This window comes from Schistocerca americana, chromosome 7, assembly GCF_021461395.2.
Source record: "Schistocerca americana isolate TAMUIC-IGC-003095 chromosome 7, iqSchAmer2.1, whole genome shotgun sequence".
NCBI lineage: Eukaryota > Metazoa > Arthropoda > Insecta > Orthoptera > Acrididae > Schistocerca > Schistocerca americana.
The window spans coordinates 123,918,617-123,941,646 of NC_060125.1; the positions used below are offsets into that span (position 1 = coordinate 123,918,617).

The following is a 23,030-nucleotide window of genomic DNA, read 5'->3' on the forward strand; positions in this document are numbered from 1 at the left end:
GGCATTGGTATGGTAGATCTTCAGTCTTGCCTCCATGCTAGCGAGGTTCCCCTCCCCCCCCCCTCTTTTCCTTATATTATGTCTGATCTTTCATGCTGCTTTGTTTCCCCTTTTCTGGCGTCTTCTTCCCCTGGTGCATCCCCATGTTGTCACAATAATGGTATTTTGTGGGGATTGGTATGGGTCAGCAGCAGTCCTGGCGACCCATCTACTTATCGCCCCTGGGGCACCTCTACCCCCTCACCACCTCTCGCCCCTCTACACCTCTGCCCCCACCTCCCGTTCTTTGCCCTTCCTGCCACCTTGACATCCCTTCTGCCTCTTTGTTTGCCCATTTCTTTTCCCATTGACTGGACTGTGCTGTTGTTGTTCCTCCTCATTTTGGACTGTGCTGTTGTTGTTCCTCCTCATTTAGTTTCTGCCACCTTGGATCATGGGATGAATGACCTCACTGTTTGGTCCCCCCGCCCCACCCCGCCCCGCTCCAATCAACCAGCCAACTAAATTAATCACATGCCAGAGTCAGTCTCGTTGCCACTTTATTAATGGACTACCCAGGTGAGAGAGCGCCATGAGTCAGTTTCTGAGAAAGAATGATTGGCTGTAAGGACAGAGTGGATGATGGCAAAAACAATACACAAATCCAGTAGGACAACTGAGAATAAATTGAAACATAAAAGCCAAGAATCATAAACAGCATACATACAAAGCCACAATAGTAAAACGAGAGAAAAATCAAGAACAAGTGGGTAACTGAGTGCAAAATTAAAGCCAGTAATCAGAAAGCTTGGGAAATGTCAATGAAAATGGATGAAGAAAATGTGCACACTTTCCTCATAGCTTACACCATGAGAGGGTCTTGCCAACTAACATGAAGTCTACACCACCTGTGGTATGGACACGAAATTGAACAACTCTATATGGCCAATGCAAGTGCTTCCATCTCAGTGTTTGGGTATGACTAGGATACTAAATGTAGCATTTTGACCAGTTTCATTCCAATAACCCCCAAGATTTTTGCATGCATGAAATGTAAGCAAAATTTGGACATCTGCCTAATGTAACAACCCACTGTTTAGTTTTGAATAAACAGTAAAATGTTTTATGAAATTATTATTTCCAAATACAAAATGTTCTCTGAAAATTTATGTATTTTTTATCCTGTAAGTCCTGTCTGGTAACCAATATATCAAAAGTACAAAACACATACACCATACCCAAATCATATTCTGAATTGAAATGCAAAAATTATTAATAATGTAAGAAGTCAGGCACGCAAAAGGCAATGTGAATAGTATCATGTTAAATATGGTACTGAAGAGTACTCCATAGCAAATCACTTCACCATCGCATTAGTACTTTGCACTGGCAAATGCAATTTCAGTAACCATGTAAATGTTTTTTTCATTTCACAAGTGTTTCTCATTTGCACAGTGTTTCACATTTATTATACTTTAGATTAAATTTCCAGTATAAACTCACAGATGGTATTACTGCTACTACATTAGATTCTTTTCATGAGCTGTGCTCTGTACAATTACTTCACAACTTTTACCTACTTCCATTATTACTAATATTCCACAAACCTTACAGATCAATAACCTTACCATAAACTGTATACTTACTTATATATTTTATGGAGGTGGTGCCACACAGTTTCAATAAATAATAAGAATTGCAATACGCAATACTCAGTTGTAACTGTGTATTTTATTAGAGATGGTCAATTTCAGTTTAGGATCGGATTATCATCAGGTCTGAAAACCAACTCGGCTATGCATTTTTGTTATTGGAATAACATCTGATAAATCTTATTCTAATTTAACAAACACATAGTTGAGATGGTTTTTGGACCTGATGTGGTTTGATCCTTGACTGAAATCAATCATCTCTAATAAAACATACCGTTACAGCTGTGTCTTTCATAATGCAGTTCTTAACTTCATTATATCTTTCATTACTTCTTCATGTTCATGATCATATTCACTCAAAATATCAGCATCATCATTAGAACATCAGTACTTCATCAGACTGTAAACTTCCATAGTACCACAGAATACCCATTAATTTCCTGTTAATACATAATTAGTACTTCATAATCCTCCATGTTCTCAATTCACATCAACAATGTTGAATAATGCATAAAAACTCTTTTTTTTTTGTCATGGATTTTAAGATTACAATCCAGAATTAGCCAAATACATACTATTCCATATCTATCCATTTTCACGACAAGACATCTCCTTCTCACTATGGTACCTCTGGTTGGTTGGTTGATATGAGGAGTGAGGGAGGAGGAGACCATACAGCAAGATCATCACCCCTATGATCCAAGGTGACAGAGTAGTAATTCTTTACTCTACTAGTGGAGCTCCTCTTTTCACTAGTAGACTTATGTTTATGTGGGTTGACAATGTAATTTAAGAGTGAGTAACCTCCATGTGTCTTCCTGAGACAATTCACTAATCTTTTCAAGAAAAAAGACAAATACTTTCACTTATTAACTTTAGGTAAAGTAAACAGTTCATAGACTCATAATACTACAGTAATTGCATGCATGCTCAAAGAGTAACTGAAAACAAATGAAATTGTTTTTAAAAGTAAATAGTAAAATAAATTTATACACAAAATCCTTGTTCAATTTTAATGTAGCAAAATGACAACAAAATTGGAAACAAAACCTCATTTCACTATTTATAGTTTCAAAAAAATTATTACCCTGAAAAACCATGCTTTAAAAGAGTGTCAACTAACAAAGGTGTGATTACATTAACCAAATTATTTAATGACAGTAAAAATTTTCCATCTCTCTCCAGTGATACTGATCTTGACCCAGTACCTTCACTTAGTTATCATTTACAGTTACTACTTTTATTTGTCAGTGCTTGTTTCTACATTTCTTCATTATTTAGAGTTTTAATCAAAATTAATATAGTATCCACATATTTGTAATGATTATTACATTATGAGTTTAATCAATGCAATACAAGTCATCATCATCACAGATCCAACAGACACCACATTACATTTCATCCTGTGAATGATCATACTTTCAATAACTCTCACATAAATTACAGTGCCTGACAAATGTAGTGAAGCACCGAGAAGACATGGTCAAATGTCAATGTAGCACTTTGTACAAGTACACATCATCGGCTGGTATGTAAACAATTAGAGCTGCAGTTTTCTATGATAGGTAGAACAGCTACCGGAGTGTGTTATTGCTATTTGTGTTTAGTATTGTTACCAGTTGTGGGAGGGTGTATAAGCAGCATGTGTAAGATGTTGAGTGATCACTGTGAAGGTCATGGAAATTCTGTTTATTCATGAGAAACAGAATTATAAGCATCAGCGTTATCAGATTGAAAGGGACCTCACATTGGTTGTCATTTGTCTGGCTGGTTAAATAGTGAAATATCCAGGTTTGTGGGGCATTCAGATGTGACAGTGGTATGATGTTGGCCTGCATGGCAATGTGAAGGCAGGCATACTCGTCATCAAGGTTCTGGTCGACCATGTCTGACCCCACATATTCTGCACTGAGCACACTGTAACTCCTTCACATTTGTGCCTATCATCTAAGAACAAGTAATGGACTCTTTGCAACATCATCCCATAAGACTGACCATAGACTAACAGCAGCTGGACAAGGGAAATACCACCACATGCAAGAACAATATATGGGCATTTCATTACCAGCCCCTTGACTGGTGCTGCCTTCTGTTATCAATTTATACGATTATTTCAAAAGAGAGATAAGTGAAGATGACAGCTGCTGTCATGAATGAAACTAATTAAAACTAATTGAACATAAATAAAACCCCTTCAAACATAGCATAATTACTATCCAAAGGAGTCCAGAAAAACGTAATTTAATGTCAGCCTATTCCAAAACGTAATAATGATGAAAGCTATTTGTCCACTGAGCAACAAATGTAATGTTTCAGAAATCATAAAATTTGGTTCCAGTTTCAAAAACTGCAGATAAATTTCATAAGGCAAGCATAAAGGGATGTAGAGCTTAACAAATGGGAGGTCACAGTTAAATAATAAAAATTTCATGTCATTACTGCAACTAGCTAGTAAAGAGAGAACAGAAATTACAGAATAGAAAAATTTTTACAAATGAACAGAAAAGTTAAAGAATGATGCAGCACAGAAAACGAAATTGAGAAACAATAGTACACAGCTTATGACCCTGTGCTTGCCAAGCACATTATGTACAGGATGCGTATGTCCCTTCAAGGGCTTATGATAACATAAACTCACCATTTTACCCAAATTCAATTAGGGTTATTCCATGGTAACTCACGTTACAAAGTGAATGTTTAGAATATAAGTCTTGGACAATTAACTTCTTGTATTAAATATTTTTTATGAGTCCAGACATACTTAATACAGAACGCTCTACAAACCTGGATCACAACAATTGTTACATTATCATATTTATAAAACCAAATCGTATAATTGTTCTTGGTAACTCGTGTTACAAAATGACAAAATGGGTCTTGCATATGATTAAGCAAACACAAAAGGCTGCACTGTTTGATGTGAACATTTCTTGGAAGTTTTACACAAAATACCAGAAGATTTTAGAAGCATTTTAACACAATTATAAACATTCAGTCTCTCATAAAACAAATATGTAGAAGTTATGAACACACAACTCACATTACAACAAGTGGTAGCCCATGTTACACTGTCACAGATCACAATCAGACTTATAATAACTTTGGGAATTTACCACACTTTGAGAGTTCACTTTTCTGAGTATTTGTCTTTACTGTAGTATATCCCATCTTTAATTTCAGGCCACTTCCAAAGCTTCCCTTCTTTCATCACAACATCAACCTTAAACTCACCATTTTCAAATTTAGTAACATTACCTGGAAAATACAAATTGTTACATTTTACCACCACCCAGTTATCTGCTTGTAAGTCTAGTGATTATTCTGTTCTATTAATTTTTCCTATGCAGCTGATGAAGTGATGTGCCCTACAACTTTGGTATTAAGGAGCACCAAGTGATGAATTTTAGTGATGTTCGAAAAAGGCTTGCAGTTCTTGATTAAGACTGAGAGATGTAGTTTTTTGCTTCTTTGGCTAAAGTCTTCTTCACCCATAAGAATTGCTGTCACATTAGAAGAAGAATTTAAAAATGTTTTTACGAAATCAGTTGCATTGTTTACAATGCATTTCCTGAAATTTCCTGGCAGATTAAAACTGTGTGACGGACCGAGACTCGAACTCGGGACCTTTGCCTTTCATGGGCAAGTGCTCTACCAACTGAGCTACCCAAGCACAACTCATGCCCCGTTCTCACAGCTTTACTTATGCCAGTACCTCGTCTCCTACCTTCCAAACTTAACAGAAGCTTTCGCAGGAGAGCTTCTGTAGAGTTTCCCTTGTGTAGCAGTCCGTTCTTGTTCTCTTCGTTTAAACTTTTTTCCTGTAACAATATTTGATTTTCATTTAACAATGCTACATTTTAATTCTATTTAATAATTCAAATGTTGGAATATGAGTGTGAGTATAATTGTTATGTCACCATTTGATGGCTACAACTGACACAGGGCTGCAATGACAGTGGTGCTACAAAGGTAACCAAAGCTGTTTTCAGAAACAGCTTTGAGGATTATGAGCAACAGAAACATTTGTACCTCAAGGATTCGGATATAATGTAAAGGTAATCAATACATGTTCACAGGCTGGATTTTTTAAATCAATAATGAAAGTAAATGATTGATTTCTAGCATTATTGCAGGAGGTAATGAACTCAGTGATTTTTAATACAGTAGGTAGCATGTGATGTTCAAAGGCCTTTTTTTTATCAGACTGTAGTCGGTTTTAATTTTGAAACACAACAATTTGTTTTAAGTGTAATCAGAGAGGATGGAAGCATTGTTAGTAGAATTTATTTCGATTTTGTTAGCACCACTAATTATGTACTCTAAGTAATATTGTAACTATTTAATTGACTGAAGAAAAGTTGCAAAAGTGAAAATATACTAATGTGCAGAAAGCTCCAAGTCAACTACTTAATTAATTCTTTCTAAGGTTCAACCAGTATGACGTGTGAAATTAAATAAAATGAAACCTGCAAAAAATGATGCTTCTGATTGCAGTGATGTGTCTTATTAACAAATAATATATCATTTACAACAAACAAGCTGATTTTATGTGATTACTGAACAAGGTAATGAAGTTCATTTAAACTGAATAGAAAGATTGTAAAAATAACTCATGACAATAAAGCAACATCAAATGAACAAATAAGCGCAACAATAAAAGACTATTTTTTGAAAGTCACAAAAGTAATAAGTTTATAATAGTTTTAACTAAAGAAAACAATCCTAAGTGAGAGTACAAGATAACAGTATGTGACAGCAGAAAAATAAAAATTGTCATTAACTTTTGCACTGGAACTTGGCGAAGGCATGTGGTCAGCTGGAGTGGCTGTATGTGATCTACTACATAAACTGTGAATGAAACATCAGTATATAGTCATGCTCAGTATTCTAATAGTAAGCAGTGTGGATCATTGCAGGAGCAGTTTATTAAGTAAAATATGGTAGAATGCCATAATATGGGCAGCAGCTCCATCTAGTGAAATTTGTTCATGCTCCTGTGCCATCACCTGACCCAAGGACTAGAACTATCTGGAGGAACTGATAAGGCAAGATGTGTACTGAGAGAGAAGTTAAATTCTGGAATGAGTAACGGGAATGGTTCAATAGTGGTATTTAGAGTTTGTTTCATCTGTGTAGAAAGTCAAAGTTCAGGTCCTAGGATATAGCAATGGTGTGCTTTGTATAGAAGTTTGTTACTTGGTTTATGTGAGGAGTGAACTTCTGATTGGAACACATGAGTGATATCAGAATGGGAAGGTGTATAACTAGGTGAGCCTAATGCTATATAATGCAGGTTGCATTAATTCGACTGTCAGTTACGTGTGAAACAAACTCTCTTCAGTACGCTCCAAGAAGAAAATGAGCCCACAAAAGAAAATGAGCTACACTGCCAGTGCCTACTTGGAGACCAAGCATGCAGAGCAGTACTGGAATTGTACTTATTCAGTGGTGGTTCAATGGAGAGATTCTGTCACAACAATGTGCCAGCCTTCGCGATAATGGCTTGTCATTTGTGCTATTGTAACATACGTTTTCAAATTCCATAACCTTTGAACATAACTTCATCATATCAGAAAACTATGTAGTGAGAATGTCTCAAGATAGTGAAATAATGCAATTATATGACAAAAACATTCAGTGTAGAGGCAGATAATAAGATATAGAGGAATAAGTAAGCAAAACATACCCTGTTAATTTTGGGATGACTAGGATTATGTAAAAAAAAATGTAAAAGCAATGACACATTAGTAGGACACAGGCTTCTAGTAATGTGGAACCATGGTAAAACCAGATTAGAACACGACGTGTACGAAAGGTGTCAGCCGTGTGGCTGGCACTGTTTGATGAAGATCAAATGTCTGTAACAGACAGGCTTTTGTCCATAGCAACAATCTAGTGGGGGAGAAGTTCTGTACAGCCAGTAGTGATATCAAGAAAACTGTTAAAAAAGCAGTAATGCATATTCAACTTTACAAGAATGGCACAAGCTCAACACTTAAGCAAAATATTCTAACTATCCAGGGCTAATTGAGGCAAAAACACAACAGAATCATCAAAATGGCTAAACAATAGACTGTCATGTAAAATGCTAATGTAATTGTGGTTGCGACAAATCTTACATCGGTCAAACAATCCGAACAGTCGAAGACCACTGCAAAAATCACCAATGCCACATGCGCCTAGGCCAGCCCACCAAATCGGCCCTGGCAGAACACTGCTTGGAAACTGGACACAATGCAAAATACGAAGAGACCAAGATTCTGGCCCCTACCAGTTTCTACTGGGACAGCATCTTCAAGGAGACCATTGAAATTCGCGTAATGGACAATCTCATAAACTGAGACACAGGTTTTCAATTAAGCAAGGCATGGCAACCATTACCCATTACTTAACTCCATCAGGAGTCACGCCACAAGCGGACACAAGACCCTTCTACGATGGCCACAGAGGACACTCCACGGGATTCTGCATCTTCCACCACCTGATGCGACGCCAGGCGTGCGCGCGGACCTGGGTCGGCGCCTGCAAATGGATTGTCGGCAGCCACAATCGAAGCGTCGGCACTCACAAACAGAATGTCGGCGGCTGCAACTGGAAGTTCGGCGGCCACAATTGGACCGTCGGTGCAGGGAATCACAGGGCATCGAAACCCAACTGGCAGACATAAATAACACTGACAATGAGCAGACAGATCATTCCATCAGAACTACCTGATGATGGCGGAAAGGTTATTCACCGAAATATTGTGGGACTTCAACAATCGCATCTGGCTGGACACCCGAGAGCCCTGGAAACAATATAATTTGTTCTAAATCCGTAGACTGTAAATTGGAAAAAGGCATAGAACATAAATTATAGTGAGATGAACTCCTCAGTTTCTGTGTAACAGATTTAGTGCACAGTGACTATTGCACTGAATGGTTCTTTCTGAGCTTTGATGGATTCACTGCAGGAAATGGTATAGCACACCATTTATACTTAGTTAAGTGATGAAAATGAAGTACAATCTTCTGCTCTGAATTGTAATCCAACATGGACAGGTGACATGAAACACAATACCTCAAATGGTCCATCCCAGGGGTGCACAAATTTTTTTAGTTGTGCACAGTTTCACAGCAGTTTGTCATAACATTACAAAATCTCCTACTTTGTATAGAGGCATCCTGGCACTCGTTTGACTGTGGAGCTGTTGTCTTTCTGTTGCAGCTGCATTGTTCTACTGAACTCTCTTCCAAATAAACTTTAATCTTGTAGCCATTTGTTCACTTTGCTGGAATTTATTGCAGGTGGCAGCTTCTCTGTCTCAAAGGGGGAGTGAATTTTTGCAGCCATAAACAACCTCAAAGGGACTCAGTCCTGTTGTTTCATATATCCCTGTGTTGTATGATGAAATTACAAATGGCAATAGACTCTCCCATTCATAGTGTGAGCTGTTCACATAATAAAACAACATTTTAACAACTGTTTTATGAACGAGTTCAAACCTGCCGTTACTCTTAGGGTGAAATGGTGTAGTTCTCCACTTCTCTAGTTTAAATAGTCAACATACCTGTACCATAAGACTGGACATAAAGTTTGCCCCTTGGTCTGTTGTAGTAGCCTCTGCACTTCCAAATGGTAGTACCAAATGAGCGACGAGTGCTTTCGTAATTGTCTCAGCACTCATTTCTCCTGTAGGTATCATAATAAGATAGCGAGAGAGATAGTCAATGACAGATAAAATGTATCTGTTATTTTGGGCCGTTATGGGTAACAGTGTGACTATACTGAATGATAAGATTTGAAAATGTGCTACTTCCGTAGGCAAAGTCTGAAGAGGTAGATTTGCTCTTTGTTCTTGCACACTCTTAATGCACAGAATACAATTTTGAACATATTCTTCAACATATTTCTTTCATTGTGATCACCAACAATGGCCTGTGATGCACATTTGCATAGCAAAGTCTGAAGAGGTAGATTTGGTCTTTGTCCTTGCACTCTCTTAGCACACAGAAGACAATTTTAAACATATTCTTCAACAGCTTCCTTTCATTGTGAACACCAATAATGGCCTGTGATGCACATTTGCATAGCTCTTTTTCCATTATGATATGTCTGTATGCTATCATGACATTGTTGCACTATGCACTTACAGATAGCCTTTGTCACTACTGTTCATTCCCCAAGAAGTATTATCCTATTTAAAACTTCATCTCTTGTAACAAAATCTGCCAAGGTAACTGATTTCTTACACTAGCATCAGATTCTTGTCCCCCTTTTAATTCCTCGATAAGCACATCATCCACTTGCAGGCTGTTAATTCTCCTACTCAAGGCATCTGCATTCCGGGATCTTTTAAACTCAAAAACAACTGTAAAACCATGTGACCTGTGATTACTCTGAACTGCCATCCTTATAGGTAAAACCAAAAATAATAGGTGCCAAAAATAAATTCCAGAAATTCCTTTCTGTAGTGCTTTAGTTTTGCTTGGCTTGAAACAGCTGACGTGATGAGTAACTAATTGGTTTTCCTTCACCATCTTGTATTTGACTCAAAGTGCAGCTGATAGCTACATTGCTAATGTCACATGACAAGATAAAAAAGGTACCGCATCATCTGGATAATCCAAGACAGATGAACTAGTAAAAAGTTCTTTCAGTTCTAGCATGTCACTCTCACAATTCACAATCCAGACAAAAGGAGTTCCTTTATTTAGAAATGATTGCAATTCTTTAATGTTCCTCAGCACTGGAAAATTGCTAACTGCAGCTGTTAACAACGGACCTGATTTTACATCATCTGCCAAAATTGTGTGGACTAGATAGCGCACGCGTGGTTGTGTGGAACTGCACTTTTCTAATTTTAAATTTGGATTGGGATCACTAACACGAGTTACCACATTTCTCAGTCATTCTGCATGTTCCCTCATCATACTTGAATAGACAATTATGTTATCCAACTATACTAGACACATGGTTGGCCTTAAACCTTGTAAAATAAACGAGCAAAATGTTGAAATGTAGGAGGAGCATTTCAGAGGCCAAAGCCATCCTTAGGTATTTTTAATGCTCGGAGGGCACAACAAAAGCTGTCTTTCCCTGATCTTTCAGAGCTAAGGGAAATTAGATAGTAGGTGGAACATTCGCCTAAAGTGGTGAAGAATATACATTTGCCAATATTATTCAAAGTGTCATCATCCCTGGAAGGAGATAAGTATCTGGTTTTATCATCTTATTGACTATCCACACAAATGTGATATGCCTTTGGCTTTTTTGTACAACTAGTACGGTGAAGCCCAGGAGCTGAAAGAAGGCTGAATTACCCCTACTTCTATCATATCTGGAATATTTTTCTCTGCTACATGCTGCAAGTGATTCAGTAAGTGATAAAGTTTCTGGACTATAGGCCCAGCTTTATTTGCAGGAATCTCTTCGTACATTAAGGAAGTTGCCGGTCTTTTCTTCAAACCAACTTGCAGATTTGGATAGAATGGAGTACAGTACCCAATATGTTTTACACAGGTGTTACAGTTTCTTTTCAGTTTCTGCTTTTACAGGTGATGTAACTGAGATAGATTTTAAGTGAACTGTTCATTCATGCTGTTCATTTTCTTGATATGTTGTTATCTCATCAGTATTTACTTCATGGAATTTGGGAAGTATGGTATACCAGAGAATTGTAACATCTCTGTTTCCAGAATTATTTATGCTCACTGGCAAAAATCTTCTGCTGTACTCACTAGAGACCAACTGCAGTTCACAAGCATCTGTTTAGCCTCTAAAATTCATTTCTTGTTAATGGATCCACTAAGAAAATATCTCCTCTTACAAATCTTCCTATACCTCTACACGGCTACCAACTATTACTGCTTGTCCATAACCTTTTCATCCTTTTACGTGCACCTACCTGTGAACTCATCACAAGATAATTACCAATAGGAAAGCCGAGCAGCAACCTACCCTACTGCAACTCGCACCAGGCTGCATACAATGTAACTATTCTAAAAATCGGGAAAAGGTCTTAATTTTGAATGAAAGGTGAAAATACTGGCAAAACTTTTGGTTGTCCATAACTGTTACAGATTTATCACCTTAGTTGAGGAGTTGCAGGACATTACTGAAAAATTATTCTGATAGACATTTGGCAACTTGATATTATAAAAAATTGGAAAAGGTACTGTTTACATTTTGCTAATCATATGCTACTAAAATATTTTATAAATTGTAGTGATTACCTCCTTGATCATGTAGTAAACCAGTCTATAAATGATTTCTTCACCACAGCTTATTGAGATAGAGATAAAATTTTAAAATGGGCTGTCAGGGAAATCTGATATGGCAGAACAGCTGAATTGTGAATCAATATTCCATATGATTTGTTTTAAATTAAATCTTGGGGCTATGGAGGAGCATGGGTGAAATAAGTGATCAGCTTTTGCTGTCGGAAGTCATAACACATTCGCTCTTTATCATACATTCATAGACATTGCCAACATCTGCACTCGGGCGGCCAGTTGTAAATTTTAGCCGAGATACTTTATGCTGAGTAACAACAAAAGTTTTTCATTCTGCATATGTCAGCATAAATAATAGAAATAAAACTGCTTTCGAATCGAGTAACATCACAAGATTCGAGGCATCTGTCTGTAAGCTGTTGCAGTTTTTCTAACCAGGTGACATCGCAAGATGCACAGTTCACCTGTTTATGCAGACTTAATAATTCACACCATGCTGAGACCATTATAGTAACACCCAACTCCTTCCATTTTTAAAAAATTTGGCTGGGATTACATTATTATAGACCAATGAAATTTTTGGTAATTACATGACACTGTCAGTGTTCAGTGGATTTATTTGTCATTTTAGAATTCAAAACCTCTGTGTTTATAGTATTAGCTGCTAGTATTAGCTGCTAAGGATTTTCCGTAAAGACAATAATGCAAGATTGATCAGTGAAAGTGAAAAAAATAATGTGGAAGCTTCTGTAGATTCCAATACCTATAGTCATAGATTTATTTATGTCGATTCTAGTAAAAAGGAAAGAGAAAAAATGAAAGTGAGAAAGGGTCACAATAAAAAAGTAAGTTCTGTAAAAGTAGGCCTAAGTGCTGTAGCGAAGTAAAATAGTAATATTGTGAAACATCAGTGTGTTAATGTTATGGATGACAGTGCAACAATAAAATGTAGAACTGGACAGAAATTTAGGGAACAGCAATAGTATAGAATAGCCAAGTGTGGTAAAATCTAATTAATCAGACAAACATGTTTTGTATGGTGCATTCATGAGGTATTTCTATAAAGCATCGTGGTCATGATGATTGTCATCATGGTGTTTTGTGTAAAGTCATGTAAACCCAACAAACCTTAAGTCTTCAAACACATCATTGGCATCATTTGGAATAAAACCTGATGTGGAGGACTCCATCACCAATGCTGAAATGCTGTTTAGGTCATTTATTGTTGGACATGGCCTAAAAATGTCTTGTGCAGATCATGCTTCACAGGTGTTTAAAAAATCCTGATCATCAGACAGTTAAAAAATACAGTTGTGTTAGAACTAAAACAACTGGACTTACAAAGTCTTTGTCATCTGGAACACAGATGAAGTGGTAGAATATTTAAAAGTAAAACCCTTTTCATGTGCAACCAATGGTAGCACATATATTAAAGATGTTAAACTGTATCCAGTTGTCATCATTACTTACTGTGATGTTGAACAGGGAAAGATGTGTACCACAGTACTATCCTTGCTGGAATCAAATTTAAATATTGGTGGAGAACTTTTTAGTCTCTTGATTGATGAGCTGCTAAGAAAAGGAACTCCTTTGAAAAGTTGCATTTCATTTGCATGTAGTACTGCAAATACAATGGTGGGTCATATAACACGAGTTGCTGCATTTTTGGAAAAAAGAATTCAGCCGGACATATGAATACAAACCTGTTTCTACCACTTGCTTTGTTTAGCTGCATAAACAGGTGTGAAAAGCCTCAAATATTTTGATGCTGTAGAATTTGTAATGGTCGTTTATCACTTTCTCCAAAACAGTTCAAAAAAACGACCTACTTTTAAACTTTGTCAAAATATATATGACTCTAAACCACATAAAATACTGAAGTACATTTGTACAGTATGGCTGTCTTTACTGCAGTCAATAGAAAGAATAATCGAACATTGAGAACCTCTTGTAAAATTTTGCAGCGAGGAGGCCTCAAAAAATTTAGTAAAGTACACCCTATTGTAAATGATCCAGTTACTAAATTATATATTCTTTTCGTGCATAATACTCTCTTGTTTTTTACCAAAGAAAATCTATTCCTTCAGAAAGAAGAGCCAGTAATTCCTAAATTTCATATTATCTTAAATATCTTATTTACAGATTTGACTGTGATATTTATCAGACATCTTGCAATACCCATTTCTGCTTGTCTGCTGGAACATATTTTTTTAAAAAAGATCACAAAGGGGATGATGGCATTGTCATTGTTGTACACACTCGATTGAAAAATCTGTTGTTAAAAAATTTTATGAAGCTATCGGAAGTTTTTTTGTCAGAATCAAAGAAAAAATTCTCTAGGTAATGACTTCTTAAGAAACATGGAAGTTATAGATACTGGATCTAGAAAATAATAAATGAAAAGCACCAGTTTGCTTTTGTTCTACAATATTATTTTTATTGCTAACCGGTTTTCGGCTTACAAGGCCATCTGCAGGCATTTACTGAGTATTATCACCAAAGAAGTTAAATGTTAGCAGACCACGTTGGAAGAGAAGTAACACATCTAGAGTGAAGTAGAAACATACAGTGAGTAACATCTTTGCAATGAAATAGTTTTTAGTACTGTTAGGAAAAACAATAATGAATTAAGATCTAGTATAAAGACAACAGCCTTGAGTGCTTTGACGATCAGTAAAATGAACCATTTGTCTTCAGGAAAAGCAAAATAATTTCACCAAGGATCAGATTCAGGCTGCACAGAGTGCAACAAGATTATTTTTGAAGAGGAAATTATCTGCAGTCTTCAGTGGCAATCCATATTCTGTATTATACAAGTATAGGAAGGTGCGATAAGGCAGTAGATGAGGATGGACTGTGAATATTTTTGTATAGAACACTAAAGACAGGCTTCTCGTTTAATAATGTAAGTGGATTTTTTATCCATGTTTTACACTTATTAATAATTTGTGAGGTATATGTGTTTTGGTTTCACTGTGTTTGAAAATTACAGAAATGTTTCTCAAGCATCCTTGATGTTTACTAAACTAATTTTTAGCCTTTTCCACATAACCTGATTGTTTCATTTACAATTGTTTTTATTCCTGGAAAATCCTCTTTATTTAGTGTCAGCAAATGTATATTGTTTAAGACCTAAATCAGGCTTCTAATTTTTAAAATTTTCTGAGTACACCTCCCCCCCCCCCTCCCCCCAATGTAACCTCTCATTGCCCCCCACCCTTCCATATTTGGCATGTGATTACTAACAGCTTCTTTTCAAGGTTAGTAGCTATGCCTCTATCCAAACAACCAAAATGGTGGGCATTTCCCCCAATTTGGACATCTTGTGTTCGGAAGTTAACTATGCATTGGAAATTGGACAGCATATCATAGCCTATAATGGCATCAAAATCGTGACCATGTTTCCAAACCACATTGAATATGAACTGGTACTTACTTCCGTTTATTTCCAATTCCACATATTGTGAACGTATTTGGTAAATTACTTTTTTTCCCAATCCATCTCAGTCTACAACATGGCAATTTTAATTTTCAACTGCAAATAGATTCAGTGAGCAATGTACTTACTTGTACACCTGTATTCATGATAAAGGTAGGTTGCCTATAATTGATTTTACCTTGAAAAGCTACATTTGACACCTGAGTGAGTCCTACCTCTCTAACTGAATACACTTTGTGAAAGAGGAGTGAGAGGTAGTGGCAGAACCAATCCCATACACATTTCCCTTATTTGCATTCCATAGAGCACTTTGGTATCCTATTTGTTTGCCAAGTGATCCTGTAAAGACTGACAGTTTTCTCTCTTGTGCCTGATATTTCTACAATAGGCACATACTGGCCAGACATTCAGAAGCTTTGTGACTGTGGCATTTGCAATGAGTTCAGTACACTTCAGCAATGAATGCATTTCTGTTAGGGTTTACCCTGATGGAAGACTGAACAAACTGCTGAGACTCATATTGTAGAAATGCGAGTCGTGTGGCCTCCTTTAGTGTGCTCAGTGAAGCATACTTCATCTCAGCACCTACCTGTGGATCAGTCCCACAGTCTACTTCACTGAGTAGTACCTTGTTCCTTACATTACTTTTGCCTAGCTCGTAAGTGTGAAGTGATGCAGCTCTTATTCTGACAGAAAATTTCTCTAAATCCTCTCCAGAAATTTGACACAGGGTTGAAAATTGGCACCTATAGTGGCTAATGCTATGCTTATCTCCATATCTGTCCACTAGCCATTTTGCAAAGACATCAAATGCCTTGATATTTCTGAGCCCTTCCATGGATTTCACATAAGTGCATGCCTCTCCACACACCTTAAGGTTGGCGACTCCTACCAACATTTCGTCACTCCTTGCACACAGTTTCTGTACATCCATTAAATTGTTTATGAAATTGTGGACATTTCTGCCTGGTTTACCAGCAAAGTTGGGAACAAGAGCGTCCATTGCATCATCAATTACAGTCCAGTACATAATGGCTGTGGGAACCCCAGAAATGGGGAAGTGAGGCTAGCTGTGGGTTCAGTGCTGCTTTGTGGGGTTGCATTGACTAATGATCCATTAAGGCACCTTTGCAGATCTTCATTCTCCACCCAGAGCTGACCAAGCCTTGCTTGCATCTATCCTTAGCTGTTCATGGGACCTGGTGGTAGGCATCACTTTAAACCACATATATAGAAAATAAAAAATAAAAATAAAAAAAACTTTTTGGCCACAATGACAGCTGTGATTCTGCGTAGACTGCGGTGCTGAGCACTCATCTGTTACATCACAGCACGGAGTCAGATGGCCCTGCACAATGGTTTCGTGGATCTGCTCATAGCTTAGTAATTTGTATGTGGCACACCAAAGTCAACAACAGGTTGAATTCAGTATCCTGCTCCTGAAGCCAGTTTGTACACTCCCTCAGATGTGTAATCAGGATTGGAAAGTGGTATGGGCTTGCGATTAAATATGGTACTCATCTTTAGAAACAGAAACTGCATTAGTTTATTTGATCTTGGGGGATTACATTGTGAGGACTGCCAGGGGAATGACAGAAGATAATTCCAGTGGCCCTAGGCCCATTTCGAAGGAGACAGAAAAATTTAAAAGTAAAGGAACTAAGCCATTTAGTGTCTGCACTAAGTGATGGCTGGGAACAGCAGAGGGAGATGTTTTTGAGTCATAGCTCTGAGAGCCCTTGCTCTTGTAAGTCAGCTGACATATGAAATTATTTGTTCGGTACGGTGACTTTTCTGACAGCGATTTGGCCTATTCTGGTTTGAACCAGTTTATTTGTTGTCACATTAGTTGAAAGGCGACAGATGAAAAAGGTGTTCTCTCTGTAAAATTTAGATAATAAAAATTACTCATGTTCGGGGCCTGAGGCACTTCATACATAATTGCCAGATCAAAACTGAGAATGCTTTCATTAGAATCAAACATTCCAAAGAAAGTGACATCTTATACTACATACCATTAATGTCTCATGAAATAATTTTAAACTGCCTACTGAATTCATTTTGGTACATCTCCCACCTGTGAAGCTGTAGATGTTTATATAATTCTGATAATCTTTGTCAAACGGATTCTTTAGGTACAAAAGGTTTTGAACATTTTTCTGCACTCTGTGGTGAAACTCAACTGTTGCTGACAACTGAGACACCACTGAGACACCACATTTCCTCTTTCTTCAGACAAAACTCATCTTTCAAAACAAGAAAACAGTTTATGTCCTCTTCTACATTATTCAATGAACCCACTGCCAGGAATGTCAGTGTGAATTGCAGACTATTCATGTAGGTGTGGATATAGATTTGGTTCATTCATAACATCATCAACTTTTATGTAATAATTACATGAACTAACTACTTTCTGCTTCCTCCTAAGTTTTCAACATTATCTACACTATTTTAGTTTCAGCTTCCATTATAAATTCCAGCTCAGTCATATTTTTGCCTACATTTTTTATTTCAGTGTGACATTCTCAACCAAAACTTTATTTTCAGTACTGTCTATGCTTATTATGCAACTTCAAAGTTTTCATTTTTGTCTTCTTCTTCAATACTAGCATTCACCATTTCCAAATTTTCTGAATTGGTCTCAGTGCTCAATGCTAGTTTCTGCTTTTCCAGATTCTGCTTCTTGTGTTAACTTCACCTGATTGTTCACTTCAGGTTGTAAACTGGTTTAGGGTCTGTTCAAGGGTTATGACAGTCCACTTTATATTTTCAATGATTAACTGGCTCATTCTAGGAAGCACATTTTGTATGCCCAAATTAGTTACCACTTTTTTAGGTTCTCTCACTTCCTTTTCATATTGAATTGTTGTGTCTACTTCTCCTTTGTCTGAAAAATATTCAATTCCCTCTACCAGTGGTTGTGATTTGGGTTCTATTGTTGTCATGAAATTTCACTCTTTACACACACAAAATAATAAAAAAAATAGAAAAAAATAAGTAGAACCACAGGTGTTTATCAAAAATGTTATATCAATTATACTTATCATCAGTTAGTTGTTGCTGTCATTAGTGTCAGTACAGTGTGAATTTCATACTTGGAGATTAGAACTTAATTGAAATCAAATCTGAGTATTATCAATTTTTCTATTACTTATCTGCTGTTTGTTGTGCATTGTTGTTTTTTGTTGTCCACCTCCATAGCCCTGTGTGTCACATACGTTGCTCCTATGTGGAGGACCTGGGTTCAATTCCTGGTACTGTAAGGGTTCTGTTGTTGGTGGGGGGACGGGAATGGGATTGACTTACTCGACCTCATGATACCAATTGAGAAGCTACCTGAGGGAAAGTACCAGCACCAAGGTCAAGAAAGCTGACAATGGCTGGGAGAGTGGTGTGCTAACCCCATGCCCCTGGATACTACATTCAGTGACACCACTGGCAGGGGTTGACATGGTAGTTGCCGAGTCCTGATTGGCTTCTAAGACCAGAACATGCAGCTTTGCTTTATTGCATGTTAGCACAGTTTTGTCTAAAGTGGTGGTATTCCTGCGTGCAGAAACTATTTCAGGGTTGTGTAATAATAATAATAATAATAATAGTAATGACTGCAAATGTAACCAGTGATACAAGTAAACACAAGATATCAAACAATGGAAAATCCAGGATGGAATGTAACAGTATAATGAAAAGGGTAGTCGCTACTCACCATATAGTGGAAATGCTAACTCACAGTAAAGCACAACAAAAAGACTGTCAGGAAGTTAGCTATCGGCCAACAAGGACTTCATCAAAAATAGTACACACACACACACACACACACAAGCACATTTTCTGGCAGCTGGAACCAGACTAGAGTCTGTTCATGTGTGTGTGAGTTTAATTTGTATGTGTATGTGTGTGTGTATTTTGTCTATTTTTGACAAAGACATTTCTGTCCAAAAGCTAACTTTCAAAGGAGTTTCTGTGACTCAACATCTCTGCTATATGGTGAGTAGCAATTATCCTTTCATTATATTGTAAACACAGTATACGCCTGACAATGTTGAAATTACATCACTTGTGTGCAAACACCTCTTATATACACATTTTGTATTGATACAAGTGTGAATTTGACATACATGTCATGTAAATTGTAAATATAGATTTAAAAATATCGCATGTGAGGTTTATATTGGATCATGTTTTTCAGTAATGCAGTGTATTGTATTTTTCATAGAGAATGGAAATGTAGCAGTGATCAATTTCATCATAAGGTGTGAATGTGTACTTGTGTATGTGCGCTTATGCACACACCAACGCACCTGAACATGCGTGTGCGCGCGCGTGCCCACCCACCCACACACACACACACACACACACACACACACACACACACACACACACACACACACACCTTTTATAATATGTATTTTGTTTGTCGACAGGTCTACAATATGCCACCACTTTGCTTCACTTGGCCTTGCAGCAGATGTTTGTGACTCTAAAAATATGGTTTCTCCAAACTGCATTGTGACTTTGAACAAAATAGACATGCTCAGTGATCTTGAACCCCTTAGAGCAGTTGAACAGCAGTATTCCAATGTTGTCCTAATGTCATGCAAGACAGAAGAAGGAGTTCCTGAACTGCTTTCAAAATTGACACACAAACTGTCTTCCATGTAAGTTGGTTACCTGTTAACTATTATAATGAACATAGCTCCTACTGTAATCTCAATGACTTTAAATACACTCCTGGAAATGGAAAAAAGAACACATTGACACCGGTGTGTCAGACCCACCATACTTGCTCCGGACACTGCGAGAGGGCTGTACAAGCAATGATCACACGCACGGCACAGCGGACACACCAGGAACCGCGGTGTTGGCCGTCGAATGGCGCTAGCTGGGCAGCATTTGTGCACCGCCGCCGTCAGTGTCAGCCAGTTTGCCGTGGCATACGGAGCTCCATCGCAGTCTTTAACACTGGTAGCATGCCGCGACAGCGTGGACGTGAACCGTATGTGCAGTTGACGGACTTTGAGCGAGGGCGTATAGTGGGCATGCGGGAGGCCGGGTGGACGTACCGCCGAATTGCTCAACACGTGGGGCGTGAGGTCTCCACAGTACACCGATGTTGTCGCCAGTGGTCGGCGGAAGGTGCACGTGCCCGTCGACCTGGGACCGGACCGCAGCGACGCACGGATGCACGCCAAGACTGTAGGATCCTACGCAGTGCCGTAGGGGACTGCACCGCCACTTCCCAGCAAATTAGGGACACTGTTGCTCCTGGGGTATCGGCGAGGACCATTCGCAACCGTCTCCATGAAGCTGGGCTACGGTCCCGCACACCGTTAGGCCGTCTTCCGCTCACGCCCCAACATCGTGCAGCCCGCCTCCAGTGGTGTCGCGACAGGCGTGAATGGAGGGACGAATGGATACGTGTCGTCTTCAGCGATGAGAGTCGCTTCTGCCTTGGTGCCAATGATGGTCATATGAATGTTTGGCGCCGTGCAGGTGAGGGCCACAATCAGGACTGCATACGACCGAGGCACACAGGGCCAACACCCGGCATCATGGTGTGGGGAGCGATCTCCTACACTGGCCGCACACCACTGGTGATCGTCGAGGGGACACTGAATAGTGTACGGTACATCCAAACCGTCATCGAACCCATCGTTCTACCATTCCTAGACCGGCAAGGGAACTTGCTGTTCCAACAGGGCAATGCACGTCCGCATGTATCCTGTGCCACCCAACGTGCTCTAGAAGGTGTAAGTCAACTACCCTGGCCAGCAAGATCTCCGGATCTGTCCCCCATTGAGCATGTTTGGGACTGGATGAAGTGTCGTCTCACGCGGTCTGCACGTCCAGCACGAACGCTGGTCCAACTGAGGCGCCAGGTGGAAATGGCATGGCAAGCCGTTCCACAGGACTACATCCAGCATCTCTACGATCGTCTCCATGGGAGAATAGCAGCCTGCATTGCTGCGAAAGGTGGATACACACTGTACTAGTGCCGACATTGTGCATGCTCTGTTGCCTGTGTCTATGTGCCTGTGGTTCTGTCAGTGTGATCATGTGATGTATCTGACCCCAGGAATGTGTCAATAAAGTTTCCCCTTCCTGGGACAATGAATTCACGGTGTTCTTATTTCAATTTCCAGAAGTGTATGTAGTCATATGCCCGGTTGTGTTGTGACATATTATCAAAATTTGAATTTCCTGTTTTGTAGATTTAGAAAACCCTTCACAATTTTGCTATTTTAAAGGGAAATGGGAAGTGCATTAAATTGTCCTTAGGGTTTGAACTATGGAAATATATGGAGGAAGCAGAAGTTACTAATGAAGAAATAATAATGAAATTTTTAAAATACAACATTCATTTGAAAAGTAAGTGCAAAAATATAAACTACTTACGTGTTTGGGGTAAATCTTTTTCATATTTCGACATAGGCGCCTGTTACACTTATGAACTTCATCCAATGCTGTTCTAATTTGTTGATCCCTTCCAAATAATAGGAACTGTCCAAGTTTGCAAAATAGCTATTAGTCGCTGCAGTCACCTCCGCATTTGAATAAAATCTTTACCCCACCAGCCATTTCTTCAAATTGGGGAAGAAATAGTAGTCCAAGAGTAGACCAAGGGAGCCAAGTCTGGAGAATAGGGGGGATGTGAAACGAGTTGGAACCCTATTTCCATTAATTTTGGGACCACAACTGCTGAGGTGTGTCCTGGTGCATTGTCATGATGGAAAAGGACTTTTTTTGCGTTCCAATCGGAGTCGTTTTTCTTGCAGCTCAGCTTTCAAATGGTCCAGTAATGATGAATAATATGCACCTGTAATAGTTTTAGCCTTTTCTAGATGGTTGATGAGGATTATCCCTTGTGAATCCCAAAAGACAGTCGCCATAACCTTTCTGGCCAAAAGAATGGTCTTCACCTTTTTTGGTGCAGATTCTCCCTTGGTAACCCATAGTTTAGATTGTTGTTTGGTCTCAGGAGTATAGTGATGTATCCATGTTTCATCCACAGTGATGGATCAACCCTTAAAGTCCTGCGGATTCTTCCTGAACAGCTGCAAACCATCCTTGCAACACTTCACACGATTCTGTTTTTGGTCAAGTGTGAGCAATTACGGAACCCATCTTGCGGATAGCTTTCTCATGTCCAAATGTTTATGCAAAATATTATGTACCTGTTCATTCCACAGCACTAGCAATCTCACACACCTTAATTCTTCTGTCATCCATTGCCATATCATGGATTTTATCAATGATTTATGGAGTCATAACCTCTACAGGGCATCCAGAATGTTCAGCATCACTTGTGCCCATATGGCCACTCCGAAAATTTTGAAACCTTTTATAAACTGTTCTAATCGAAGGTGCAGAGTCATCGTAATGTTTATCAAGCTTCTCTTTAGTCTCCTGCGGCATTTTGCCTTTCATAAAGTAATGTTTAATCACCACGCAAAATTCTTTTTCATGCATTTTTTGACAATTACTCAACTTCCTTGATTCACATGAATGCCAAACACGAAGAAATAGACCAGTATGGCTTAAACTTGGTGTGCATTCTTTTCAAAGATGCTACTAACTAAACATGACCTCGATACGCACTGGTGGTGCCATCTCTCGGACTTTGCACAGACTTTTCAAATGCCCCTTGTATTTACAAACATCAGTTTCACCTGTAGTGCACCACTTTATCTTTTGATGATGAGTCACATATACTTAAAACAAATTGACATAAATCTAAAGCAGTGT

General features: G+C 38.4%; 1 protein-coding gene across 1 annotated transcript in view; it reads left to right on the forward strand.

Annotated features, from left to right (window-relative positions):
- The window catches only part of LOC124622032 (tRNA modification GTPase GTPBP3, mitochondrial), a 150,647-nt gene that overhangs the window by 119,641 nt on the left and 7,976 nt on the right, over window positions 1-23,030 (forward strand). Inside the window, exon 7 of the mRNA XM_047147589.1 lies at window positions 19,709-19,942. Coding sequence (XP_047003545.1) covers window positions 19,709-19,942 — 234 coding nt within the window. The remainder of the gene's footprint in view (window positions 1-19,708; window positions 19,943-23,030) is intronic.